General features: G+C 52.4%; 3 protein-coding genes across 3 annotated transcripts; all 3 read left to right on the forward strand.

Moving 5' to 3' along the window:
- Positions 1-4,975: 4,975 nt before the first annotated feature.
- Positions 4,976-5,784, forward strand: SETTUDRAFT_101802 (carbohydrate esterase family 5 protein; the record flags this gene model as incomplete). Its single annotated transcript, XM_008023315.1, has 2 exons — positions 4,976-5,155; positions 5,212-5,784. 2 exons carry the CDS (start codon positions 4,976-4,978, stop codon positions 5,782-5,784), a joined length of 753 nt encoding a protein of 250 aa, XP_008021506.1.
- A 657-nt stretch (positions 5,785-6,441) lies between these two features.
- Positions 6,442-7,193, forward strand: SETTUDRAFT_166664 (uncharacterized protein). The gene has a single exon (XM_008023316.1). It carries the CDS (start codon positions 6,667-6,669, stop codon positions 7,051-7,053), a length of 387 nt encoding a protein of 128 aa, XP_008021507.1. The 5' UTR covers positions 6,442-6,666; the 3' UTR covers positions 7,054-7,193.
- A 973-nt stretch (positions 7,194-8,166) lies between these two features.
- SETTUDRAFT_144808 (uncharacterized protein) lies at positions 8,167-20,544 on the forward strand (the record flags this gene model as incomplete). The annotated part of the gene is made up of 4 exons (XM_008023317.1): positions 8,167-8,211; positions 8,267-15,722; positions 15,774-20,024; positions 20,075-20,544. 4 exons carry the CDS (start codon positions 8,167-8,169, stop codon positions 20,167-20,169), a joined length of 11,847 nt encoding a protein of 3,948 aa, XP_008021508.1. The 3' UTR covers positions 20,170-20,544.
- Positions 20,545-20,662: the final 118 nt, after the last annotated feature.

Raw genomic sequence — 20,662 nt, forward strand, 5'->3', positions numbered from 1 at the left:
CAATAGCTCTACTATAGATACGATTGACCGTACGAGGATGAACACCAGTAAGTTCAGAGATCTGTGATGTAGACTTGCCAACAGAAGGTGACTTTAACGCCACAATTAAGGTGCGGGTGTAAGGATCAGTATTAGGAGACATTGTAACGATAGATACAGACAAATCGTACAGCTACTTAGCTCAAAGGTGGGAGTTGCGCCAAGAAGAGTTATGCCGAAGCGCCGAGATTAGCGTGGGACAAAACTTTTGTGAGGCACCTCCGTAGAAGCTATCAAAAAAAAATCATATCCAAGCATGGACCATATTATCCGCTTACGGACATAGTAATAGCATCACAGCTATTGGTGTAAAAAGGACAACTTAGCCTGGTTACCGGCCGCGTACATGTGGGGATACGAGATGACGGCGCTATGTTTGGGTTACGTGCTTACTACATATGTACGTATGACAAAGTTTCAGGGGGAAGTTTATTTTCTCCCTGTCGCGGGGCTGGAAACGGGAAAGGAAACAGAACGGTGTAGGTGGCATGAGCATGCTATGCTGAGTCTTGTCTTACTGCCTGCCATCAGTGCTACCTTCTAGACTCGCTGCTGGTCTGCACACGGGATGTAGAGTCTCACGCGGGCTGGAGGGGCGCAGGGTTCTAAAACATATCAAGTTGGTATAAAGTTGTGCAGTGAGGATAGGATAATGATAGGGGTAAATGGTGGTTTTGAAGCTTGGGGATGCGGCTACTAGTATGAAATTTGCTGCTGCCCGTGACGGTACTGAAAAGGGGTGCAGCTTTCGCTGCCTATGCTGCTATTCTCGCCGTTCTGGCTACGCTGGCTGCTTTGGCTATCCTGGCCGTTTCCATGATGTTATTGCTGTTGAAGCCGTTCTAGCATTTGTTATATAATAAGACATCTTAGTAGTTCTGACTTGATCTGAAGATTTTTAGCACTTTAGCATCCATCTAGTCAATAGCTATAAAGCTTCCTAGAGCCAGTTCGCCTTAATTTTCTCCTGTAATTTCAATCCTTATGCGAAACAGATGACTAATTTTAATATTTGGCTAAGGGTAGAATCGCGTTTTGAGAAATAGAAATCATTAAATCGTAGCTCGATAGCTACGATACTGCCTACAGTTTCTACCCAAGTTCAACCGAAACAAGGACTTCAAAACAGAGAGAAAAGGGAGAGATAAAGTAGCTATAGCAGTATGAATCAGCCCGGATCAGGCGTCTGAGCGCTTAAAGGCTAGAGACACAGCAATCAGCGACTACAGAAATCATTCTCAATAACTCTATATATTTCCATAGTAGGAAGCCTATAAGAAGCATGAGTGGTCTAATCAATTGTCCTACAATCTGCTTAATTACTAGTCGATTAGCTTTAACAGTAATTATCTAGGCACTAATGACATAAGAGTTTTATCGATAAGAACTCTACACACTAAGAGTGTACTACTAAGCTTACTTCAGGCGCAGGAACATAGTTCTTGACAAGAGTGTGTGTCTGTGTGTCTGTGTGTCTTCCAATTCCCGTTGTTCACTTGGAGGATACGAACACCTGGCTATTTAACTAGAAGCTGTAAGATGATAGTGTTCAAGGTTCATTCAGAAAAACCTCGTGTTCCGTCCCATTGGCCGGATTAGGGCTCCGTTTTTTGAACGGAGATAGTAACGGTGCCGTGTTGGGTAGAACGGAGGGGTTTGAAGCCACGGACAGATGCTCCGTTCTATTCGCGCAGCGCTGAGAAAATAAACCCTACTTCGTGCTTACTCATCCCTTATCTTTACTACTTTAAGCAGAATAGAGCTCTGTCTAAGAGAAGTCTATTCGAAAACTCCGTTTTCTAACATAATCACGGTAAAATTATCAAGTCATCTATTACGTAGCGTATCATGTGATGAATAGAATAGCGTTTTACCAAACAGCTCTCCGTTCTCCTTTCTCCGTTTTATCTCAATTTAGTAAGCCTATCTACAGCGCTGACAGAAACCGCTTACACCCAAAACGGTGTCACCAACGGAGACGGAGGACGGAGAACCGAACAGGCCCTTAATTATCTCATAAGCTGACAAAGGCATGGTACGATCAAGGAGAAGAAGTAACTTTGTCAACTATAGGCGCAGGCGTCGTTGTTATTGGACTATTTCTTGTATAGCATAGCGCTTATTAAACAGCATTATATTGCATTCCTTCTTTCCCATCAACAACTTCACTTTTCATATAGAAACCTATTATTAGGGGGTATGATGCAGTAAGCGTACCTAATTCTGTAAAGAAAGTTTCTTCAGAGTCTGGTCACACTTGGTAAGTCTAAATTTTCCAAAATACCGGCTCTTTCTAGTCTGGCTCTTCTATTACTAAGTAACAGTTAATGGGACACGGACACGAAATTTAGAGTTCATATCACCGCCTCGAATACGCCATCTACGCACGACACTCACCCTGGCTTCCTCGGGACTATCACTGCGGTATTCTTTTCAAAGCTGTATCGCCAATCCAGCTGGCTGTGAGGCTCCTCAGAAAGCACAGCAAATCTAAGCTTGAATGGTATCCGAAGCAGCATCTCAAAGTCTCGTGATGCACTCAAATTTGGACATCGCCTTCACCTCCATCCCCACCCCCCAGCAAGGCCTTCCTCCATATCCATCTCAACCCTAAGCTACTTACACAGCCAGACTCAGCGCACATCTACTCTTTGCTGACGCCAAAGACCAGAAACCCGGGAACGAGCCTCGCTCGCCAAGTCATCCCGTCGACCTAAACCCCACACACTTGCGCCATACCAGTAAAGTGACCTGAGTCCTGAGTCCTGAGTCCACGTCCCACAGCTCCGCATTCCCAAAACAGCCTGTTTACAGATTTCCCATATACTAGCGTATATACCACCCATGCATGATTGAAACAACAGTGGCGTTTATGCACATTGGCCATGCTGCATCTTGCAGATGCGGACGTGCACTCGCCCCCCATGTTTCGAGGCGTACATATCCATGTCCGAATCGGGTGTGCCCGTTGCTCGCTTTAGGTTAGGCGTAGCAAGCATGTATGGCAGATGCGTCTGCACATATATCTATTTAGTCGCCAAGTTGGAAAAGTGGGCGACGCGGCCAAGCAAGTAGGTATATGTGGGTCACGATTGTGCTTTTCCCGAGTGGGAGTAGGAGGAGCCTGCATATCTAAAGACTCGTCGACTGTTACTAGCGTCTCCACATGGCGTATCACACCTGTGCCTGTACTTGGGGAATGGGAAATTCCAAATACCACTTTTGGGCATTGTGTTTGTGCGTTTTTTTTTGAGTTGGGCATTTGTCACTGGATGGCTGTGTCCGTGTCGATTGATGTCGACATGGGCGTAGACATTGTATTCCGCGGATAGGGAAGTAACTTGGGTGGACGAAAGAACAGGTACTGTAGTCCCGCAACTCATACTTACGACTATAAATATCTCGCTGCGTGCGATCAGCGTTAGGCTTGCTGCCACCGCCATGAATTACTCGTCCCGCGTTCTGCACGCCCACGAGGAACCCGTACGGCTGGTACATACTTTACTGCCCGGTGTTTCGTCGTGTGTTCTAGCCGATTGCTTCTTGCGTCAGGGCCATGCGGCGTCTGAAACGGAACTAAGCAGGGCGCCGCCACGCGAGCACCAACGGAGATGACGGCCTGGCAGGATGAAAGTGTGGTCCCCCTTCAACAACCTTGGCGCGATCCCCGCACATCATAGCGATCGGTTCTATGGTACCGTACGACGATCTTATGCGTCATGCCACGCGGAAAAGAAAAAGATACGAGGTTCAAGGAACAAAAAGCTTGTTTAGGATTTGCAGGGGGCATTTTCTTTTCCCGCGGATCAGATTGGGGGTTAGCGTATCTGTATGTAGTTGGAAGCGATGCTCATCCCGTTGTTATGATTAATATACATTTTTTTTCTTTTTGGTTAAAAGAGGTCAACATCAGACCGTGTGTTCGATCGCACCAACAACGTTTTTTTTTGAGCATAACATCGATGAAGTCACTCAGCCCAATTCCGACACACATACACATCCACGCTCATTTGCCATGGTCAAACTCATACAGTGACAGCGTCTCCGGTTGCAAAACAACCGCTTTCCCCAGCCAACCACACACGAAGCGCTCGTTCGGGTGCCGAGGCCCGCCAGCTGCTGCTCATAAAGTCAACCAGGTCTATGCTTGTGCACTCGCAGCAACGCCCGTTACAGTTTGTACTAGGGGGGTTACGGACGAAAAGAAAAAAGTAATATCCGGTTGGATTGAGCGTTCGCGAGTGGGTTCTCGGGTAAGTAGGGAGTTGGATCCGCGCTTCCGCCCCTAACGACCCCCACATACCTAGATCGGGGAGTGGCTTGACGCAGGAGTGGGAGCAGGAGTACATGTTGCTAACCACTGGTGACGGTGACTGTATCCGCGATCAGCACGGGGACTTTTCTTGCAGCCTTGCCCACTTTTGCCGTGTCTGCTGGCGATCGTGGACTTGGCGGGGGTCTTGGTAGAGTGGGCTACGTGGGCTGTGCTTATGCTCCTGGCGATAATAGAGAAGTTGGAATCGGCCAATCGTTTAGTGTACTGCTGTCGAGGTTCCGAGGCTGCTACCCCAGGGGCGGCTTCATGTTCCTTTTCAGTGTGCTTCCCGCTTGTCGCCTGGGAAGAGGACGGGCTTGGCGAGGGTGGACGGGGCACTGACCTGGGTGGATGCAGGTATGGTCGTTACCAGTTGATTGAATGAGGTGTGTAGAGCGAAGTGTGATAGGTAATCGGCAGTGGGCGGGGAGTTATAAAAGATGGGATGGAAGCTTCAGTGAGCATCACCATCATCGTCTTGTTCAGTGAACAACTCCGTTCAATCGTTACCACACCGGTTTCTCTTTGCTTCTATTCTCTCGTTCAAGTCTTCAGCACTTTGCACCAGCCTTCGAAATCAAGATTCAAATCTTACCATTATAGTTCACTTCATTCACAACAATGTATACCAAGTCCATACTCGTTGCAACGCTTGCGGGCCTCGCTGCCACCAGCCCCATCGAAAGCCGCCAATTCAGTGGTATTGGTGGTACCGGCAGCAGCTCCAGTGAGTTCAGTCAAGGTGGATGCAGAGACATTCTCTTTGCCTTTGCTCGCGGCTCTACCGAGATCGGCAACATGGTACGTAGCCGCTTTTCGAGTGACCAAGTCACTCTTTTGCTAAGCAAGCCAACCAGGGAACTGTTGTCGGCCCACCCACCTCGGACGGTCTCAAAAAAGCCTTTGGAAGCGACAAAGTCGCCACAGAGGGCATTCCCTACGCGGCCTCGATCGCCACCAATCTCATCCCCGGCGGCACCGACTCAAAGTCCAAGGACCTCCTCCAGAGCACCCTGACCTCCATGGCGGAGAAGTGCCCAGACTCAATCATCGTGTCCGGGGGCTACAGTCAAGGTGCAGCCGTAAACCACCGAGCCATCGAGGCTCTCGATGCCGCCGTCCAGCAGAAAATCGCCGGCGTCGTGCTCTACGGCGACACGCAGAAGCAGCAGGACAAGGACCAGATTCCCAACTTCCCCAAGGACAAGGTCAAGATTATCTGCCAGCCTGGTGATGCCGTTTGCGTGGGTACCTTGTCTGTTTTGCCTGCTCACTTGACATATGGTATGAGGGTCGACGAGGGCGTCGAGTTCTTGGTGCAGCAGATCAAGGCGATGCAGAACAAGGCCCGGGCTAGGGATGTGAAGAGAGAGGCCGTGGCGGCTATGGCTGAGACAGTCAAGAAGGTCGCTAAGACGATTGCGGTGTAAGATGTTGGTTGAACCGGTGGAGGTGCAGTTTGTGGCTGGGTCACAGTCATCCCATGGTAGTGTGCTTGGCAGGGGCCGAACCGTTGCTTTTTATTCTTCCTTTCTTTTGCCGTATAGATACACGTCCTTCATTTGTGATCTCCATACGATTATTGAATATGTCTGTTTTGGAAAAGCCTATTTGTAGAATGCTGTGAGATGTCAAGTGTGATGTCCGTTGGTCACGTGTTTCGTGGTAATCAACAAGTCACATGATTGGTATGTTTCCCAAACGCCCCCTTGCCCCGCTCCTATCTTGTGCCACTACAGTCCAGGATGCTTGGACATACAATACAAGTTTTCAACACCTCTTTACAGAGCAACGCATATTGTTGTATGTGCTGGTCAGGCAACATGAAATCAAGAATTGTCCCCTGCCTTGATATGAAAAGTTGAGTAGTACAGATGATTCACCACCCCGCATTGTGTAACCACCAAGCCTTTGAATGCTAGTGTCACGCTGTTGCACGTGTTCACTAGCTCTGTACACGTGTTCGGGGTCTACGCGACGATCAAGAGTAGGGAGCCCCCCTGGTGAGAGGTGTACTACCTAGTAAAGTCTGTATCCGGCCACTCATGTTGGGCGGCATTACACCACTACGCACTGAACTAGTTGCGGCCCCTAACGCTGTCGGCAGATTACCCAAGAAGCTTACTTCAATGTTGCGCAGCAATACTGCTTGCGGCATAGGTGGGGTGCATGGTAGTTTGCAGGTTGCGGGCTGGTGGGAGGTGGCCGTGCTTTAACAAACGCATGTCCTAGAGGCTGACCATCTGTTCATCAACGTGAACACCACAAACGCCCGACAAACCGTCTCGGCTATTGCGCTGCAAACACTCACAATGCCATCTCCACCTCCACCCCCAGAGGAAACTGCTCGTCGGCAGGCCGAAGCCCGCGCCGCTGTCACAGCCTCTCTGGCGTCTGTGGGCGCCTCGGTCGACAACGAAATGCGCACGCGCACGGCGGACCTGCACGCCAACTCGGCGGCCATATCCAAGCAGGAGAAGGAGCTTGCGAAGCAGACGGCGGCGCTGGCCAAGCAAACCGCCGAGTGGGACAAGCTGCTGCAGGGGGGCACGAAGAAGCTGAACGAGGTGGGCGACATACAGAACTGGGCAGAGATGTTGGAGCGCGACCTGCTCGTGCTGGAGGAGACGGTGAGGCTGGTCGACGGGGAGAGGGCGGGCGGGAGAGAGGAGTCTGCAAGCGGGACGAGCCGGTGGTAGGCGGTGTAGATGTAGGTGTATGTGTGGGTGCTAGGCTATGTAGTCGATGAGTTGTGTGTATGTACGTATGTATGCAGGAGCACCTTGATGAGACCGAAGAAGCAAAGACAGGACCCCAAAAAAGAAAAGAAAGAGGACCAGGAAGGGTGGGAGAGGGTGTCGCCGTCGGGTGGCCATGGCTGTCCAGGTACTGCTGTTGCGTTTGGATGCGGGCCGCGCCTCGTTCGCCTTGGTGTTGAATAACGATGGATGAATTCGTGCTATGTCGTCATGGGCAGGTCGTGGTCATAATGTGGGGTTCTTTTTCCGGGTGCAGCGCATGTCGTCTTGGGTGCGTAAGTAGTTGCTGGCGAGAGGGCAGCGCCCCGCGCATGCAGCAGAGCAGCAGCAGAGCAGCGGCAGCGCCCCCGGGCAGGCTGGTGGGCGGGGAGAGGCGGGCTCGGGGCCTTTGGACGAGGTTGACGACGACGACAGCGCGTCGCTTTCGTGACGCTGCAAGCTCGGATCACCAAGCACGGGCCACGCCGCCCATGGGTGCGGAAAGTGCTAAGTAATGCTACTTTTGGTGGTGGTGCTCGTCACTAAAGCTTCCCTTCCACCAAAGCACCCTCACCTTTTCCCCCCCAGCCCACCCCCTCACCCGCCCTCTCCCCAGGCACCGAGGCGCTCCCAGCAGCTTCTCCCGCGCTCCCACTCGCCCCGCGCACTCAGAGAAGCGCTTCCGCTGCACCAGATTCACGCCTGCACCGTGGTATCTCGCCGCAGCAGTAGCAGCAGCAGCTTATCCGCCGACGCCTCTTCTCCACCAAGCCGCCTGCCCGCCAACACACACTTTTCACTGCATCCGCTCTCCCGCGTACACGGCGACCCGGCGACCTAGCTGTTGCGAATCACGCCCCCCGCTTTTCGCTCCACTAACTCGGCTGCTGCGCTGAGTTTCTGCGCTTCCGCAACAGGCACTCGCAGCTGGCCGCAGAGACCGCCTTTCGACCGCCACGCATCTCTCGTCCGACTGACTGCGCGGCCGTCTGCACCCACCAGCCGCTTGCCAGACCCGCGCCCCAGCACGCTTGCATGTGAGGAGGCTTCGTCTTCCGAGCGCCCGGCGCAAACATGAAGATCAAGAAACAAGCCACTTCGCGACATGAGGCGACTCTGGTAAGTAGTGCCCCTCGCCCGTCCGCCATTCCCGTTGCTCACACGCCCCCAACAGTCGTCCATGATCGCAGACTTTGTCGAGGCGACCGAGTCAATACCGCTTTACCAGCTGCCCGCACATCTTGCCTCGTTCCCCAAGCATTGGCCCTTCCCCCGCGGCGATGCCTACCACTGGATCCCCGCACTGAACCGCTTCGACCACATCCTGGACCTGTTCAACAGGGAATATGGCCTGGTCGACGGACCGCAGACACAACCATTCCAGCGTCGGCTTCTGCTCAAAGGCGATGCCGACGAAGGCAACGCCGGCTCAGAGCACAGCACCACCGAAGCCGTCCTCGATACCCTGCACGTATCGCAAGACGGCGACCGTGAGCTGATTGAGCTGATCCTCAACTTCACACGCATGCTGCTGGAAAACTGCGGCAACCGCAGCCTGTACTCGAGCAGCGAGCGCCTGGACAAGCTGCTCAACACAACTTGCACGTCTCTCCTCAAGGCTACACTGCGCCTCGGCCACCGCCTTGCCCAGCGCTATGCCGCCGCTCGCATGCGACTGGCGCCTGCCACGCTGCATCCGTCTCTCCTCTCCAGCCACTACAACATCAACCTGGACAAGGTGCAGAAGCTGTCGAGCCCCTTCGCCAAGGGTCCCGCCGCCGCAGCACCAGTGTTTGGCACACCAACACCCAGAGGAAAAGACCGCGCAAGCAGCACTGACAAGGTCAGTCCATCCGACCTGGTTGGCCTGTACTCTTTGTCGGAAGCATCGATGAAGCATGAGTTTGGAGGTGTACTCATTTCATATTACGAGCCGACTTCGACGACCGAGGAAGACAGCAGTAAGCCTGCGGCTACTGAGGCGTCCGCTTCTGCGCCCGCACCCGCGCCTGCACCCACCACACCCACCCCGGTACGAAGAACGTCCAGTATGGGCCCCAACCGGACGCCACGACAGCCCCCGCCCGCAGCCCCCGCCGACTCGCCAAGCACACCCGTCTTCACTCCCGGACAGCCCAGCAGTAGAACCAACGGGCCCAAGACATATGAACTTTCAGCCGACAAGGTTGCTAAGGGCAACATACACGATTTGATCAAGGAGGGGCTCGAGAGTTTACCCGAGAGTGTGCATTACGAGTTCCTTCACAAGCTGCGGACTGCCAAGATGTTCAACAGTGGCGCTGCAGGGCGTGATGATGCAGTCGCTATCCGGCTGCTATCAATCGCCAACATGGGCTACGTGCACATCGAGAAGGAGTTCATGGCAAGACTCGGGCAGCAGGATGCAGACGAGCCACGCAGGCTCCAGCTCGCCCATCAACTGTCCGAGCTAGTACACCCACCCAGCAACGGCCAGACTGGTCTCTCGTTGGAGCTTCAAACATTCACAATGAATGCTCTGGAAGCCCTCGCAAAGCACAAGTCCAAGGCTCCCGACATCTGCGCCGCTCTCAGCGTCAACGTTAACCACGGTGTGCTGTTTTACGTCGTTCGCAAGCTCGTCGCTGGATTGGGCGAGGAGACTGGCGATCCAGACAACCTCGAGGAGGATGAGTGGCGAGATGCTCTCTTCTCTCTTCTAAATACGCTGCCAACATCGCAAACACGCACTGGTGAGCAAATGGTAGCCGCAGGACTGTTGGAAATTCTCGTCGATGTTCTCAAGCTTCGTACAGCAAAGGCCGAGCGTAATCACCCCAAGATTCTCAACTTCCTTGACACTTTTGTGTACAACTTGCGCGATGCCTTTTCGGCTCTCGTGGCTGCAAAGGGACTCGAAATCATTGCTGACCTCATGCAATACGAAGTCGACATCTCCAAGAAGCTTGCCGAGGAGAACAAGGGCATGCCCAAGGAGTACAAGACACAGCTTACTGATTATCAAATCCCCTTCTATCACCAACAGAGTCTGCGCTGGCTGTTCAAGTTCCTTAACCACATGATGACGCACACAGGCGGTAACTTTGATCGCTTGATGCGCAATTTGATTGACTCGCCGCAGCTGCTGAGTAGCCTGCGCACTGTGCTGTCGAATGCAAGGATCTTCGGCTCCACGGTTTGGAGCATGGCTGTCACAATCCTCGCTAGCTTCATCCACAACGAGCCCACCAGTTACCAGGTCATAGCTGAAGCAGGTCTGAGCGAGGCGTTCCTAGAGACAGTAGCTGGAGAGCCCGCGTCAGAATCAACTGCTGTAGCAAGTACTAACGAAGACCCTTCCGCACCAATATCGCCCCCTCGAGTACCTGGAAAACCCCTTGCAGAGGGCATCTTGCCTGTCGCGGAGGCCATCTCAACGCTTCCACCAGCCTTTGATGCCATCTGTCTAGCGGAAGCTGGCATGAAGCTCTTCCTATCGTCGAATGCACTTGCGCGGTTTTTCGAAATCTTTGAGAGTCCTGCCCATGTCAAAGCACTCGATGCCGACACCGAGATGCCAACCTTGATCGGTAATTCTTTCGATGAGCTCGTGCGTCACCACCCACCGCTAAGGACTCGGGTCATCTCGCGTCTGAACGAGCTGATTACGCGTGTGGTTCAGCTGTGCGCCAGCAAAGCTGAGAAAGAAGGTGTGGGTGCCAAATTATGGACAGAGGATGCTTCTGGAAAGCTATTTGTAGCTGGTGGTCGCCAGGCGCTGTCTGGCCCACGCCAGCAGCGCACCTCTGAGACGGCTGGTACTGACGTTGAGATGAAGGATGCCGATGAGACACCTAACGAAGTCGTTGCATTTGATCAAGTCACAGAAACCGAAGACAGCAGCAATGGGCCCACAACAGGGCAGTACATCCGCGTGCTTTGCCGGTTTCTCTCCGGATTCTTCTCCAACCATACCATGTGCACAATCTTCATCGAAATTCATGGCGTGGACTCTATTCTTGATATCTCTAGCCTTGCTTGCTTGGATCCAAAGTCCAGTGAAAACCGCAGCATGTGCGAGCAGTTTGGCCATGTTGTTCAAGTGCTCGTAGAGCAAAAGCCGCACATTGCCGTTCCGTCCCTGATCAAACGCACACAACAGGCTTTAGAACGTCTGCAACCTCTTCTCGACCATACGGGCAAGCAGGCTTTCTTGGCCCCATTCACAAGCAAGAGCACTTCGCAGGACAGCGAGCATCTGCAGCGAGGCACACAATACGTCAAAGCATTGGTGACAGCACACACGCTTCTTGGAGCCATGACGCTTACCTTTCAAAGCCAAATGTACGGTACGCGCTCGGCCCATAACGTGTCGAGTCAAGTCAACCTCGCCGATATGTACGCACGCCTCGTTGACAGCCTTGGAAAGCTTCACCGCAGCTGCGTTTGGGAAGAGCTTCTTCTTCAACGCAATATGCCTACAGAATGGGAGAAAGAGACGCGCGTCGCCAGCTCTGGATTTGGCAACGACGAAGCTGACAATGTCTTCCGCATTGGCAACAGTGCGATTGAATCACCAGCCAGCGGAGAAGCTGCTGCTGCTTCTGGAACAAGTGCTGAGAATGCATCCCTGAGCCAGAACAGTGCACAATTCAAGAACACACAAACGCTTCGAAATCTGCTAAGCAAGATACCCACTGATATTGCACCATTCTTCCAATCCCTGGGCAAACTGCTCCTGTTTCGTCGTAGCCTGGAGGCATACCAGAGGCAGTGTGCTACAGTCGTTGCAGACCAACTCGCTCAAGCAGTCATCGATCAACTTGAGTACGAGGGCCCTAAGGAATCGGAGAACGTTGAAGACCGCTATGCGTACTGGATCGTCATACTCACATCTCTCTCGCAACTCATGATTGAGCCGAACCTGGATCGACCGCAAGCACTGACTTTGCTGCTTGTGTCCTTCCGCAACCTGGGTGGATTTGACGTTATGGCGAATATCCTCAATCAGTTTTACGAATCAGCGCTTGAGATTACGCAGAAGCAGACCCAAGACACCAGCGAGGAGTCGAAGCGCTTGCTCAACCTTTCGCTTGGTGGTATCAAGATCATTCTTGCCTTCTTCTCTCAGATCATCAACTACAAAGTCATTGGCGAATCGCCACAGACATCCTCGATGCAAACAAGGCCGGACCGCGATAGGGACCGATCAGACTACTTCTTGACAGCACAGTTCCTTGTTGAGCTGCGTTTTGCTGTGATCAAACCTATAGAGAAGATCTGGAACTCGAATCTCATCGACAAGGCCACGACGTCCATTGTCAAGACATCGGTCAACATCCTCAAGTCTGTTCTTGAGTGTGATGGCGAACACGGAGCGTACAAGAGCATCGACAAGATTCCAAAACGCAGTAAGCCCATAATCAAGCCATGGTCACCCCGAAACGCCGACCATTTGCCGCGCATGAGAGAGGGTGGGTACGACTCAAGTCTTGCCGAAGAAGCGCTGTATCGCTGCTGCGACAACTACAACATGGCCATGGAGTACTGTATGAACCAAACTCGTCCGAATGTTTCAAGAAACCCGATACCCCAGTATGAGATTCAAGCGCGAGGCCCACCATCTGCATCACCAAGTCGAGCTGAGGTGGTAGTGCCCGAACATACAGATGATGCCAGCATGACATCGAGCGAGGTCACTCGTGACGACGATGAGACTGAAGAGCCCGAGAGTCAGTCGGTTCAGATGGAGGACGCGGATGCTTCGGCCGCTGCCGAGACCGAACCACATACCTCTACTACGCCTGTGCCAGCTGAGCAGTCCAACCAACCAACCACTGCACCGCAAGACGCGCTAGCATATCAGAAGCGTATGGCTGTTGGTAACTCTACAGAACCTGTGGCCTTGGACCAGCTTGACGAGCAGCGATTCAAGCTCCGTCAAAACCTTGTCGACCGCTCGCTCGATGTTCTCAACTCACATGAGGATGTCACATTTGAGCTAGCTGATCTGATCTTTGCTGCTGTCTCCAAAGTACCGGAACCAGAATCAATGCGGACAGAAATTGGTACTACGCTGGTCCAGTCTCTCATATCGCTACAGAGCGAAGACGATTTCCGCACACAGAGCCAAAAGATAGCAGCTTCAGCTCACCTTTTGGCATTGGTTCTGCAGGAGAAGGACTTTTACGAAGTCATTGTCGGAGAACTCAAGGATAATTTCACAACACTGTTGGGCTTCCTGAAGATCTTCCCTGATCAACCAGCTGAAGACTCATCTCCTTGGATCGGCCAAGTTTTGCTGATCATTGAGCGCCTACTGGCTGAGGATCAACTTCCACGACAGATTTCATGGACTCCGCCTACAGAAGAGACACAAGAAGAAACTTCAGTCGATGATCTTCCAGAGCCAATTGTCACTGCGGAAGAAAAAGAACAGCTTTTCAGTGCCATCATCGAAATGCTGCCTCGCATTGGTAAAGATGAATCACTGGCTCTATCGGTCACACGAGTACTGGCTATGCTCACACGCACACGCAAAATTGCTACACGCCTTGCGGAAAAGCGAAATGTTCAGCGGCTGTTCCTCATGGTCAAGCAACTTGCTGGTATTACCAACGAGGGCTTGCGTAGTGCTTTTATGATCGTATTGCGCCACATGATCGAGGACGACGACATGATCCGCCAAATTATGCGAACCGAGATTCAGCAGATGTTCGAGTCGCGTGACCGAAGACAGACGGACACAACTGGATACACACGCCAGATGTATGCGCTAGCAATCCGCGCACCGGAAATCTTTGTGGAGATCACGAACGAGAAGCTCCAGCTGGCCCGCTTTGATCCAAACCAGCGACCACAGACCATGGTCCTAAAGAAGGTCGAGCCAGTGAATTCTGCCGAAGTTTCTGATAGCGTTGCTGAAGCAGACAAACCCAAGGAGTCCAGTGAAGCGCCAAAGCAGCCTCTGCTGGAGCGAACAAAGACGTCCGATCTGAAGATCCCAGTAGTTGAGAACCCCGATGGCGTTATCCATTACCTTCTCTGTGAGCTGCTAGCCTACAAAGAGGCTGAGGACAAACCCGAGCCTATCAAGCCTGTAGAGACCGCACCTGCAGAGAAAGGAACTGGCGAATCGAGCTCAGACGCGGCCGCAACACCTGCCACAGCAACAGCCACAGCCACTGCAGAACCCGCCAAACCCGAGAAGCCTGTCTTCAAGGCTGATGCGCATCCAATCTACATCTACCGCTGCTTCATTCTGAAGTGTTTGGCTGAGCTTCTTCAAAGCTACAACCGCACTAAGATTGAATTCATCAACTTCTCGAGAAAGGCCGATCCGTATACTGTGACACCTTCCAAGCCGCGCTCCGGTGTGCTCAACTACCTTCTCAATAACTTGGTCCCTATTGGTACCCTCAACCATGAAGGGGATCTCTCGTTCAAGAAGAAGCTGGCGACATCAAACTGTGCGATCGATGTCATTGTCTCACTGTGCAACAAGACTGGAGAGCACACTGTCCCTAAGACTGATGTGCCTTTATCGCCTTATGCTGAGACCGAGCCAGACCTGCTCTTCGTCCGCAAGTTTGTACTCGAGCACGCTCTGAAGGCTTTCAAAGACGCAAATGCCGCCGATGAGCCATTGGACATGAAATACTCACGGCTGCTAAGCATCGCCGACATCTTTTCTAGAATGGTGTCGCAACGTCCAAATGGCGAAATGCTTACCCAGAATGCAGACCTGACGCCGAACCTTAAGCAAATGGCCAAGATCATGTACGAGAAAAACTTCATTACGATTTTGACTACGGCCATTTCAGACATTGATCTCAACTTCCCCAATGCCAAACGCGTGGTCAAGTATATCCTCAAGCCTTTGAAGTGGCTCTGTTACGTGGCAATGGATCTGAGTATGCACTACGATACTTCGTCAGCCCCTGATTCTGGCGACGAGTACGAGATCTCAACCGCTTCCGACGACGATCTTATTGAGAACACACGCGAGGAGACGCCCGATCTGTTCCGCAACTCAACCCTCGGCATGTTTGAGCCGCCTCACGAGTCCGAGTCAGATGAAGACTCTGAGGGCGACGAGGGCGAAGAGATGATGTACGACGATCCTTATGCTGACGACATGGAGTATGATGAGGCCGATATTGGTGACGACGACGTTGTTTCCGACGAAGATGAAGAGATTTTGGAAATGGACATTGATGGTATGGGACCAATCGAAGGCCTCCCCGGCGATGTTGATGTTGAAATCGAACTTGACGACGACGGCAACGCCATGGGATCTGATGATGATTCCGAAGATGAGGAAGACGATGAAGACGAGGATGATGAAGATGACATGGACGATATGGACGACATGGACGACGAGGGTGACGACGACATGGACGACATGGAAGATGCCATGGAGGCCTTGGAGGAAGTGACTGGTGACGATGAAAATGCCAGCCTAGCTGAAGACCAGGAAGATGAGTGGAGTGACGAACAGGACGACTTCCCAGGTGGCGTCAACGGTGAGGCAGGCATGCCCCCAGGCGCACTTGGGTTTGTTCTCGATCCTCCTCAGCTTCTTGAGCAAATGCGACAGCAAGGCGGAGGCGACATCGAGGACTTCCTGGATGACGAGATGGCGGAAGAAGGTCCGTTTCTGCACAGGATAGAACGCTTGGAATACTTGCTAACCCAACAAGAAATAGACGATGAAGAAGAAGAGTACGATGAAGATATTCACTACGATCCCGGTGCGGAGGATGATGAAGAGGGCCTACCAGAACTTGGATGGGGTGGTGGTTGGGAGGATCCCGCACCTCCTACTGTTCGTCATACACACCGCCTTAGTCCATGGATGTTCCCCGCCGGTCCAGGTGATCGTATTCTTGTGCCAGCGTATCGGTCACATCGTCCAGGTGCCGGTCCTCGAGCCACGGACGATGGCGTCAACCCCCTACTCCAACGAGGCGGTCGTTCCATTGGACGAGATGGCCTCCCACGTAACGAAGGCAACAGCGACTGGGTGCATGCGATTGAAAGCCGTGGTCCTCGTGTCTTTAGTCAAGCCGACAGCCCCGTCTCCTTCATCAGCAACCTGCTAAATGCAATGAGCTCTGGTGGCGGTGCCCCTACGCTGCACCATCACGGAGGCGCGTTGCATCTTTCTTTCAGCAACTCAATGGGCATGCCAACGTTTGACAGTGGAATGCGTCGCGATATTGCTCGTATGCGAGAATCTTACAACTCACGCTCTGCTCGAGAAGACCCGCATTCGGCAGTTGCATTTGCCAAGGCATATACTAGTCAGCGATGGCAAGAGGAGGCTCGCATCCTCTATGGCCCGGCTGCTATTGAGAAGAGTCAGCGTGTCATCAACTCTATCCTCAAAGTCATGGTTCCGCCTGCAATTGAAGCTGCGAAGAAGCGCCAGGAGGAACGCGAGGCTGAAGTTGCTCGCAAGCTCAAGGAAGAGCAAGAAAAGAAGGAGCAGAGGGAGCGCGAAGAGCGCGAAAGGCGCGAGGCACAAGAGAAGGAGGAGCGCGAACGGCAAGAACGCGAGGCTGCTGAAGCCGCAACTCGTGCTCAAGAACAGACATCAGAAGGCACGTCAAAGAACGAATTGACTGCCTCTGAAGCACAGGCCATGGAGGGCGTTCAGGGTGCTCAGAGTTCTGGCGAGTCTTCGACTACGGCCTCAGCACCGGCAGCACCGGCAGCACCACCTGCGCCACGGGTCATGACGACCATTAGAGGCCATGAGTACGATATTACTGACCTGGGAATCGACACGGAGTATCTCGATGCTCTTCCCGAGGAACTGCGAGAAGAAGTCTTGATGCAGCAGGTCGCTGAGCGCAGAGCCGAACAACGAGCCCAGGCCCGTCAGCAGCAACAGCAGCAACATTCACAAAACCAGGCACAAGGCTCAACATCACAAGACGCCGGTCATTCTGGAGATCTCCCTACAGATATCAACGAGGAGTTCTTAGCGGCTCTACCAGAGGAGATTCGTGAAGAGCTGCTTGCCCAGGAGGCCCAGGAGCGTCGACGTCGTGAGCGCGAAGAAAATCGTCGTCGCAACCAAAACAATGCTGCTGCCCCGCAGGCTGAAGAGATGGATACCGCCAGTTTCTTCGCATCCTTGGATCCCAACCTACGTGCTGCTGTTCTTATGGATACCGATGAAGACACCTTACGACAGCTTCCACCAGAGCTTTCTGCTGAAGCCCGAGCAATGGGAGGGGACCGCCGCCTACATCAATTCAACGAATTCGGCTACAGGCGCGGCGACCGTCGCGGCCAGCCTGAAGATCTAAGCCAGAAAAAGAAAGCTCGTCCTTGTGTGCAAATGCTCGACAAAGCAGGTGTCGCAACTCTCCTCCGGCTCATGTTCATCCCTCAACAAGGTAGCGCCAAGGCCAGTCTTAGCTCGATCCTACGCTATGTTTGTGAGAACCGCCAGAACCGTGCAGAAGTCATCAGCATTCTGTTGTCGATTCTCCAGGATGGCAGCGCTGACGTCAACGCCGTTGAACGTAGTTTTGCCCAGCTGTCAATAAGAGCAAAGCAGCCCCAGCAACCGACGGAGAAGACACCAAAGATCTCTCGCAAAAACGGCGCTCTGTCCATCAATTCGGATGTGTCCCCATTGATGGTTGTTCAGCAGTGTCTCAACACCCTCACTCAGCTGACCGAAAAGAACCCGGCTGTATGGTCTTTCTTCCTGACTGAACACGAGACTGGCGTGGGCTTTAAGAACCGTGCCAACCGCAAGGGCAAGGCCAAGGAGAGCAAGGCCAACAAGTACCCCATCAATGCGCTGCTGACTCTTTTGGACCGCAAGCTCATTGTTGAGAGTTCTTCCATCATGGAGCAATTGACTGCGCTACTCAAGGTCATCACGGCTCCATTGCAGGCCCTCAAGAAGGAGAAAGAGAAGGCCGCTGAAGAAGCTAAGAAGGCCGCTGAGAGCTCTACGGAAGCTCAAAATACTGAGTATCAACCCACCGAGAACACAACTATTGGGGCTGGGCAAGGTCAAGATACAGAGATGGCAGCCGCGTCTGAGTCTGGCGCACCCAAACCTGATGATTCAAAAGCCGAGGATGACAAAGCTAAGAAGCACCGCTCATTGACGCCTCCCGACGTGCCAGAAGCCAACCTTCGACTCGTGGCCAAGATTCTCGCAGCAAGAGAGTGCAACAGTAAGGTGTTCCAAGAGACCTTGTCGGTCATCAGCAACCTCTCGCCAATCCCAGGGGCAAAGGAGATCTTCGGCCAAGAGCTACTCGGCATTGCAAAGGACCTGGCTAGCTCAACACTCCATGATCTTGCGAGCCTGACCGTCCAAGTTTCCAAGGCAAGCTCGCCTACTGACGTCCAAGGCATCGCTCTCGCAAAGTTCTCCCCTGCAAGCTCCGACCAGACGAAGCTGCTTAGAGCCCTTACTGCGCTCGACTACCTCTTCGATCCTTCGCGCGATAACAAAGACAGGCCCGAAGCTGCTGCAGAGGCATTGGAACCAGCCCAGAAAGAAGACATACTCTTGACGCTATACGAGGATGCTGCATTCGCACCTCTCTGGGAGAAGCTCAGCGAGTGCCTCACGGTCATCCGCCAGCGTGGAAACATGCTTAACATCGCCACAACCCTGCTCCCCCTCATCGAGTCCCTCATGGTTGTATGTAAGAACACCACGCTCAAGGAGACACCACTATCCAAGAAGCTCGCCAAGGAATTCGCCCTGTCTAGCCCGCCACCTGAGAACAAGATGGAGAATCTATTCTTCAACTTCACCGAAGAGCACCGCAAGATATTGAACGATCTCGTCCGCCAAAACCCCAAGCTTATGAGCGGCACTTTCTCGCTTCTGGTCAAGAATTCCAAGGTCCTGGAGTTTGACAACAAGCGCAACTACTTCAACCGGAAGCTTCATTCTCGTGGAGGCGATCGACAGGCACACCCGCCGTTGCAGCTCTCTGTTCGCCGAGACCAAGTCTTCTTGGACTCTTTCAAGTCACTATACTTCAAGTCAGCTGATGAGATGAAGTACGGCAAGCTCAGTATCCGCTTCCATGGCGAAGAGGGAGTCGACGCTGGTGGTGTTACTCGCGAGTGGTTCCAGTCAATCTCACGCCAAATGTTCAACCCTGACTACGCCCTCTTCGTACCTGTCGCATCCGATCGCACCACCTTCCACCCCAACCGATTGAGTTCCATCAACCCCGAACATCTGATGTTCTTCAAATTCATCGGTCGTATCATTGGCAAAGCACTTTATGAAGGCCGCGTCCTGGACTGCCATTTCAGTCGAGCTGTCTACAAGCAAATCATGGGTAAACAGGTCAGCCTCAAGGACATGGAAACGCTTGACCTTGAATACTACAAGTCGCTCGAATGGATGATCCACAACGAGATTACGGACATCATCACAGAGACCTTCTCAGTGGAAGTAGAGGCTTTTGGTGAGATGCAGACAGTTGACCTTATCGAGAACGGACGCAACATTCCAGTGACGGAAGATAACAAGCACGAATATGTTCGCCTCATCACTGAACATCGCCTCCTTGGTGCCGTCCAAGAGCAACTCGAAAACTTTCTCAAGGGCTTCCATGACATTGTTCCTGCAGAGCTTGTTTCAATCTTCAGCGAACAAGAACTCGAACTTCTCATCTCCGGTCTCCCTGACATCAACGTAGACGACTGGAAGAACAACACAGAGTACCACAACTACACGGCTGCATCGCCCCAGATTCAGTGGTTCTGGCGTGCTGTCCGGACGTTCGAGAAGGAAGAGCAAGCCAAGCTCCTTCAGTTTGTCACTGGTACGAGTAAAGTGCCTCTGAATGGTTTCAAGGAACTTGAGGGCATGAACGGCTTTTCCAAATTCAACATTCATCGCGACTATGGCAGCAAGGATCGTCTGCCATCTAGTCATACGTGCTTCAACCGTAAGCTAACTCAGTTCTTCTTACTAAATCAATACTAACTTACCTGACAGAGCTTGATCTGCCCGAGTATGAGACTTATGAAGATCTTCGGAAGGCCCTGTACACTGCCATGACTGCCGGTGGCGAGTACTTTGGCTTCGCCTAGACGACTCGGATACACATCCGCTAGTCACCTTCGCTCAAACGGCACTTCATTCACGATAGCGCTTTTCGAATACATTGTTACCACGGTTTGCATTGCAGGCGTAGCAAGGTGTATATGGGATATACCTACGGAGGGGCGAAGGAAGGCGTATAAGCATTGGTAAGAAGAGAGCCATCAATTTAATTCCGCTTCTGTATGAGTAGAAAATTGGAGTGGTTAACAATCACGAGGAATGAATGTTTAGTGCCTGGCAAACGGGTCGAGCAGGGGAAAGACTGGGAGTGCAGGCCCGGTTCTTTCTTGATGCGAGACTGGCTGTTGCCGGGCTGGAAAGGGAGTTTATGTAATCTCTTCTTCTTCCATGCCATAGTTTGGTAGTAAATAGATGTGTTTCTAAAAAGTTTTCTCTCTCAACGTCTCTCTCAACTTCACATGCAACTTTCGAACACTTGTCTTCGGTATGATTGCATTGATATATAGTCTTATTGAAGCC

The sequence above is a fragment of the Exserohilum turcica genome (genome assembly GCF_000359705.1).
Source record: "Exserohilum turcica Et28A unplaced genomic scaffold SETTUscaffold_10, whole genome shotgun sequence".
Lineage (NCBI taxonomy): Eukaryota > Fungi > Ascomycota > Dothideomycetes > Pleosporales > Pleosporaceae > Exserohilum > Exserohilum turcicum.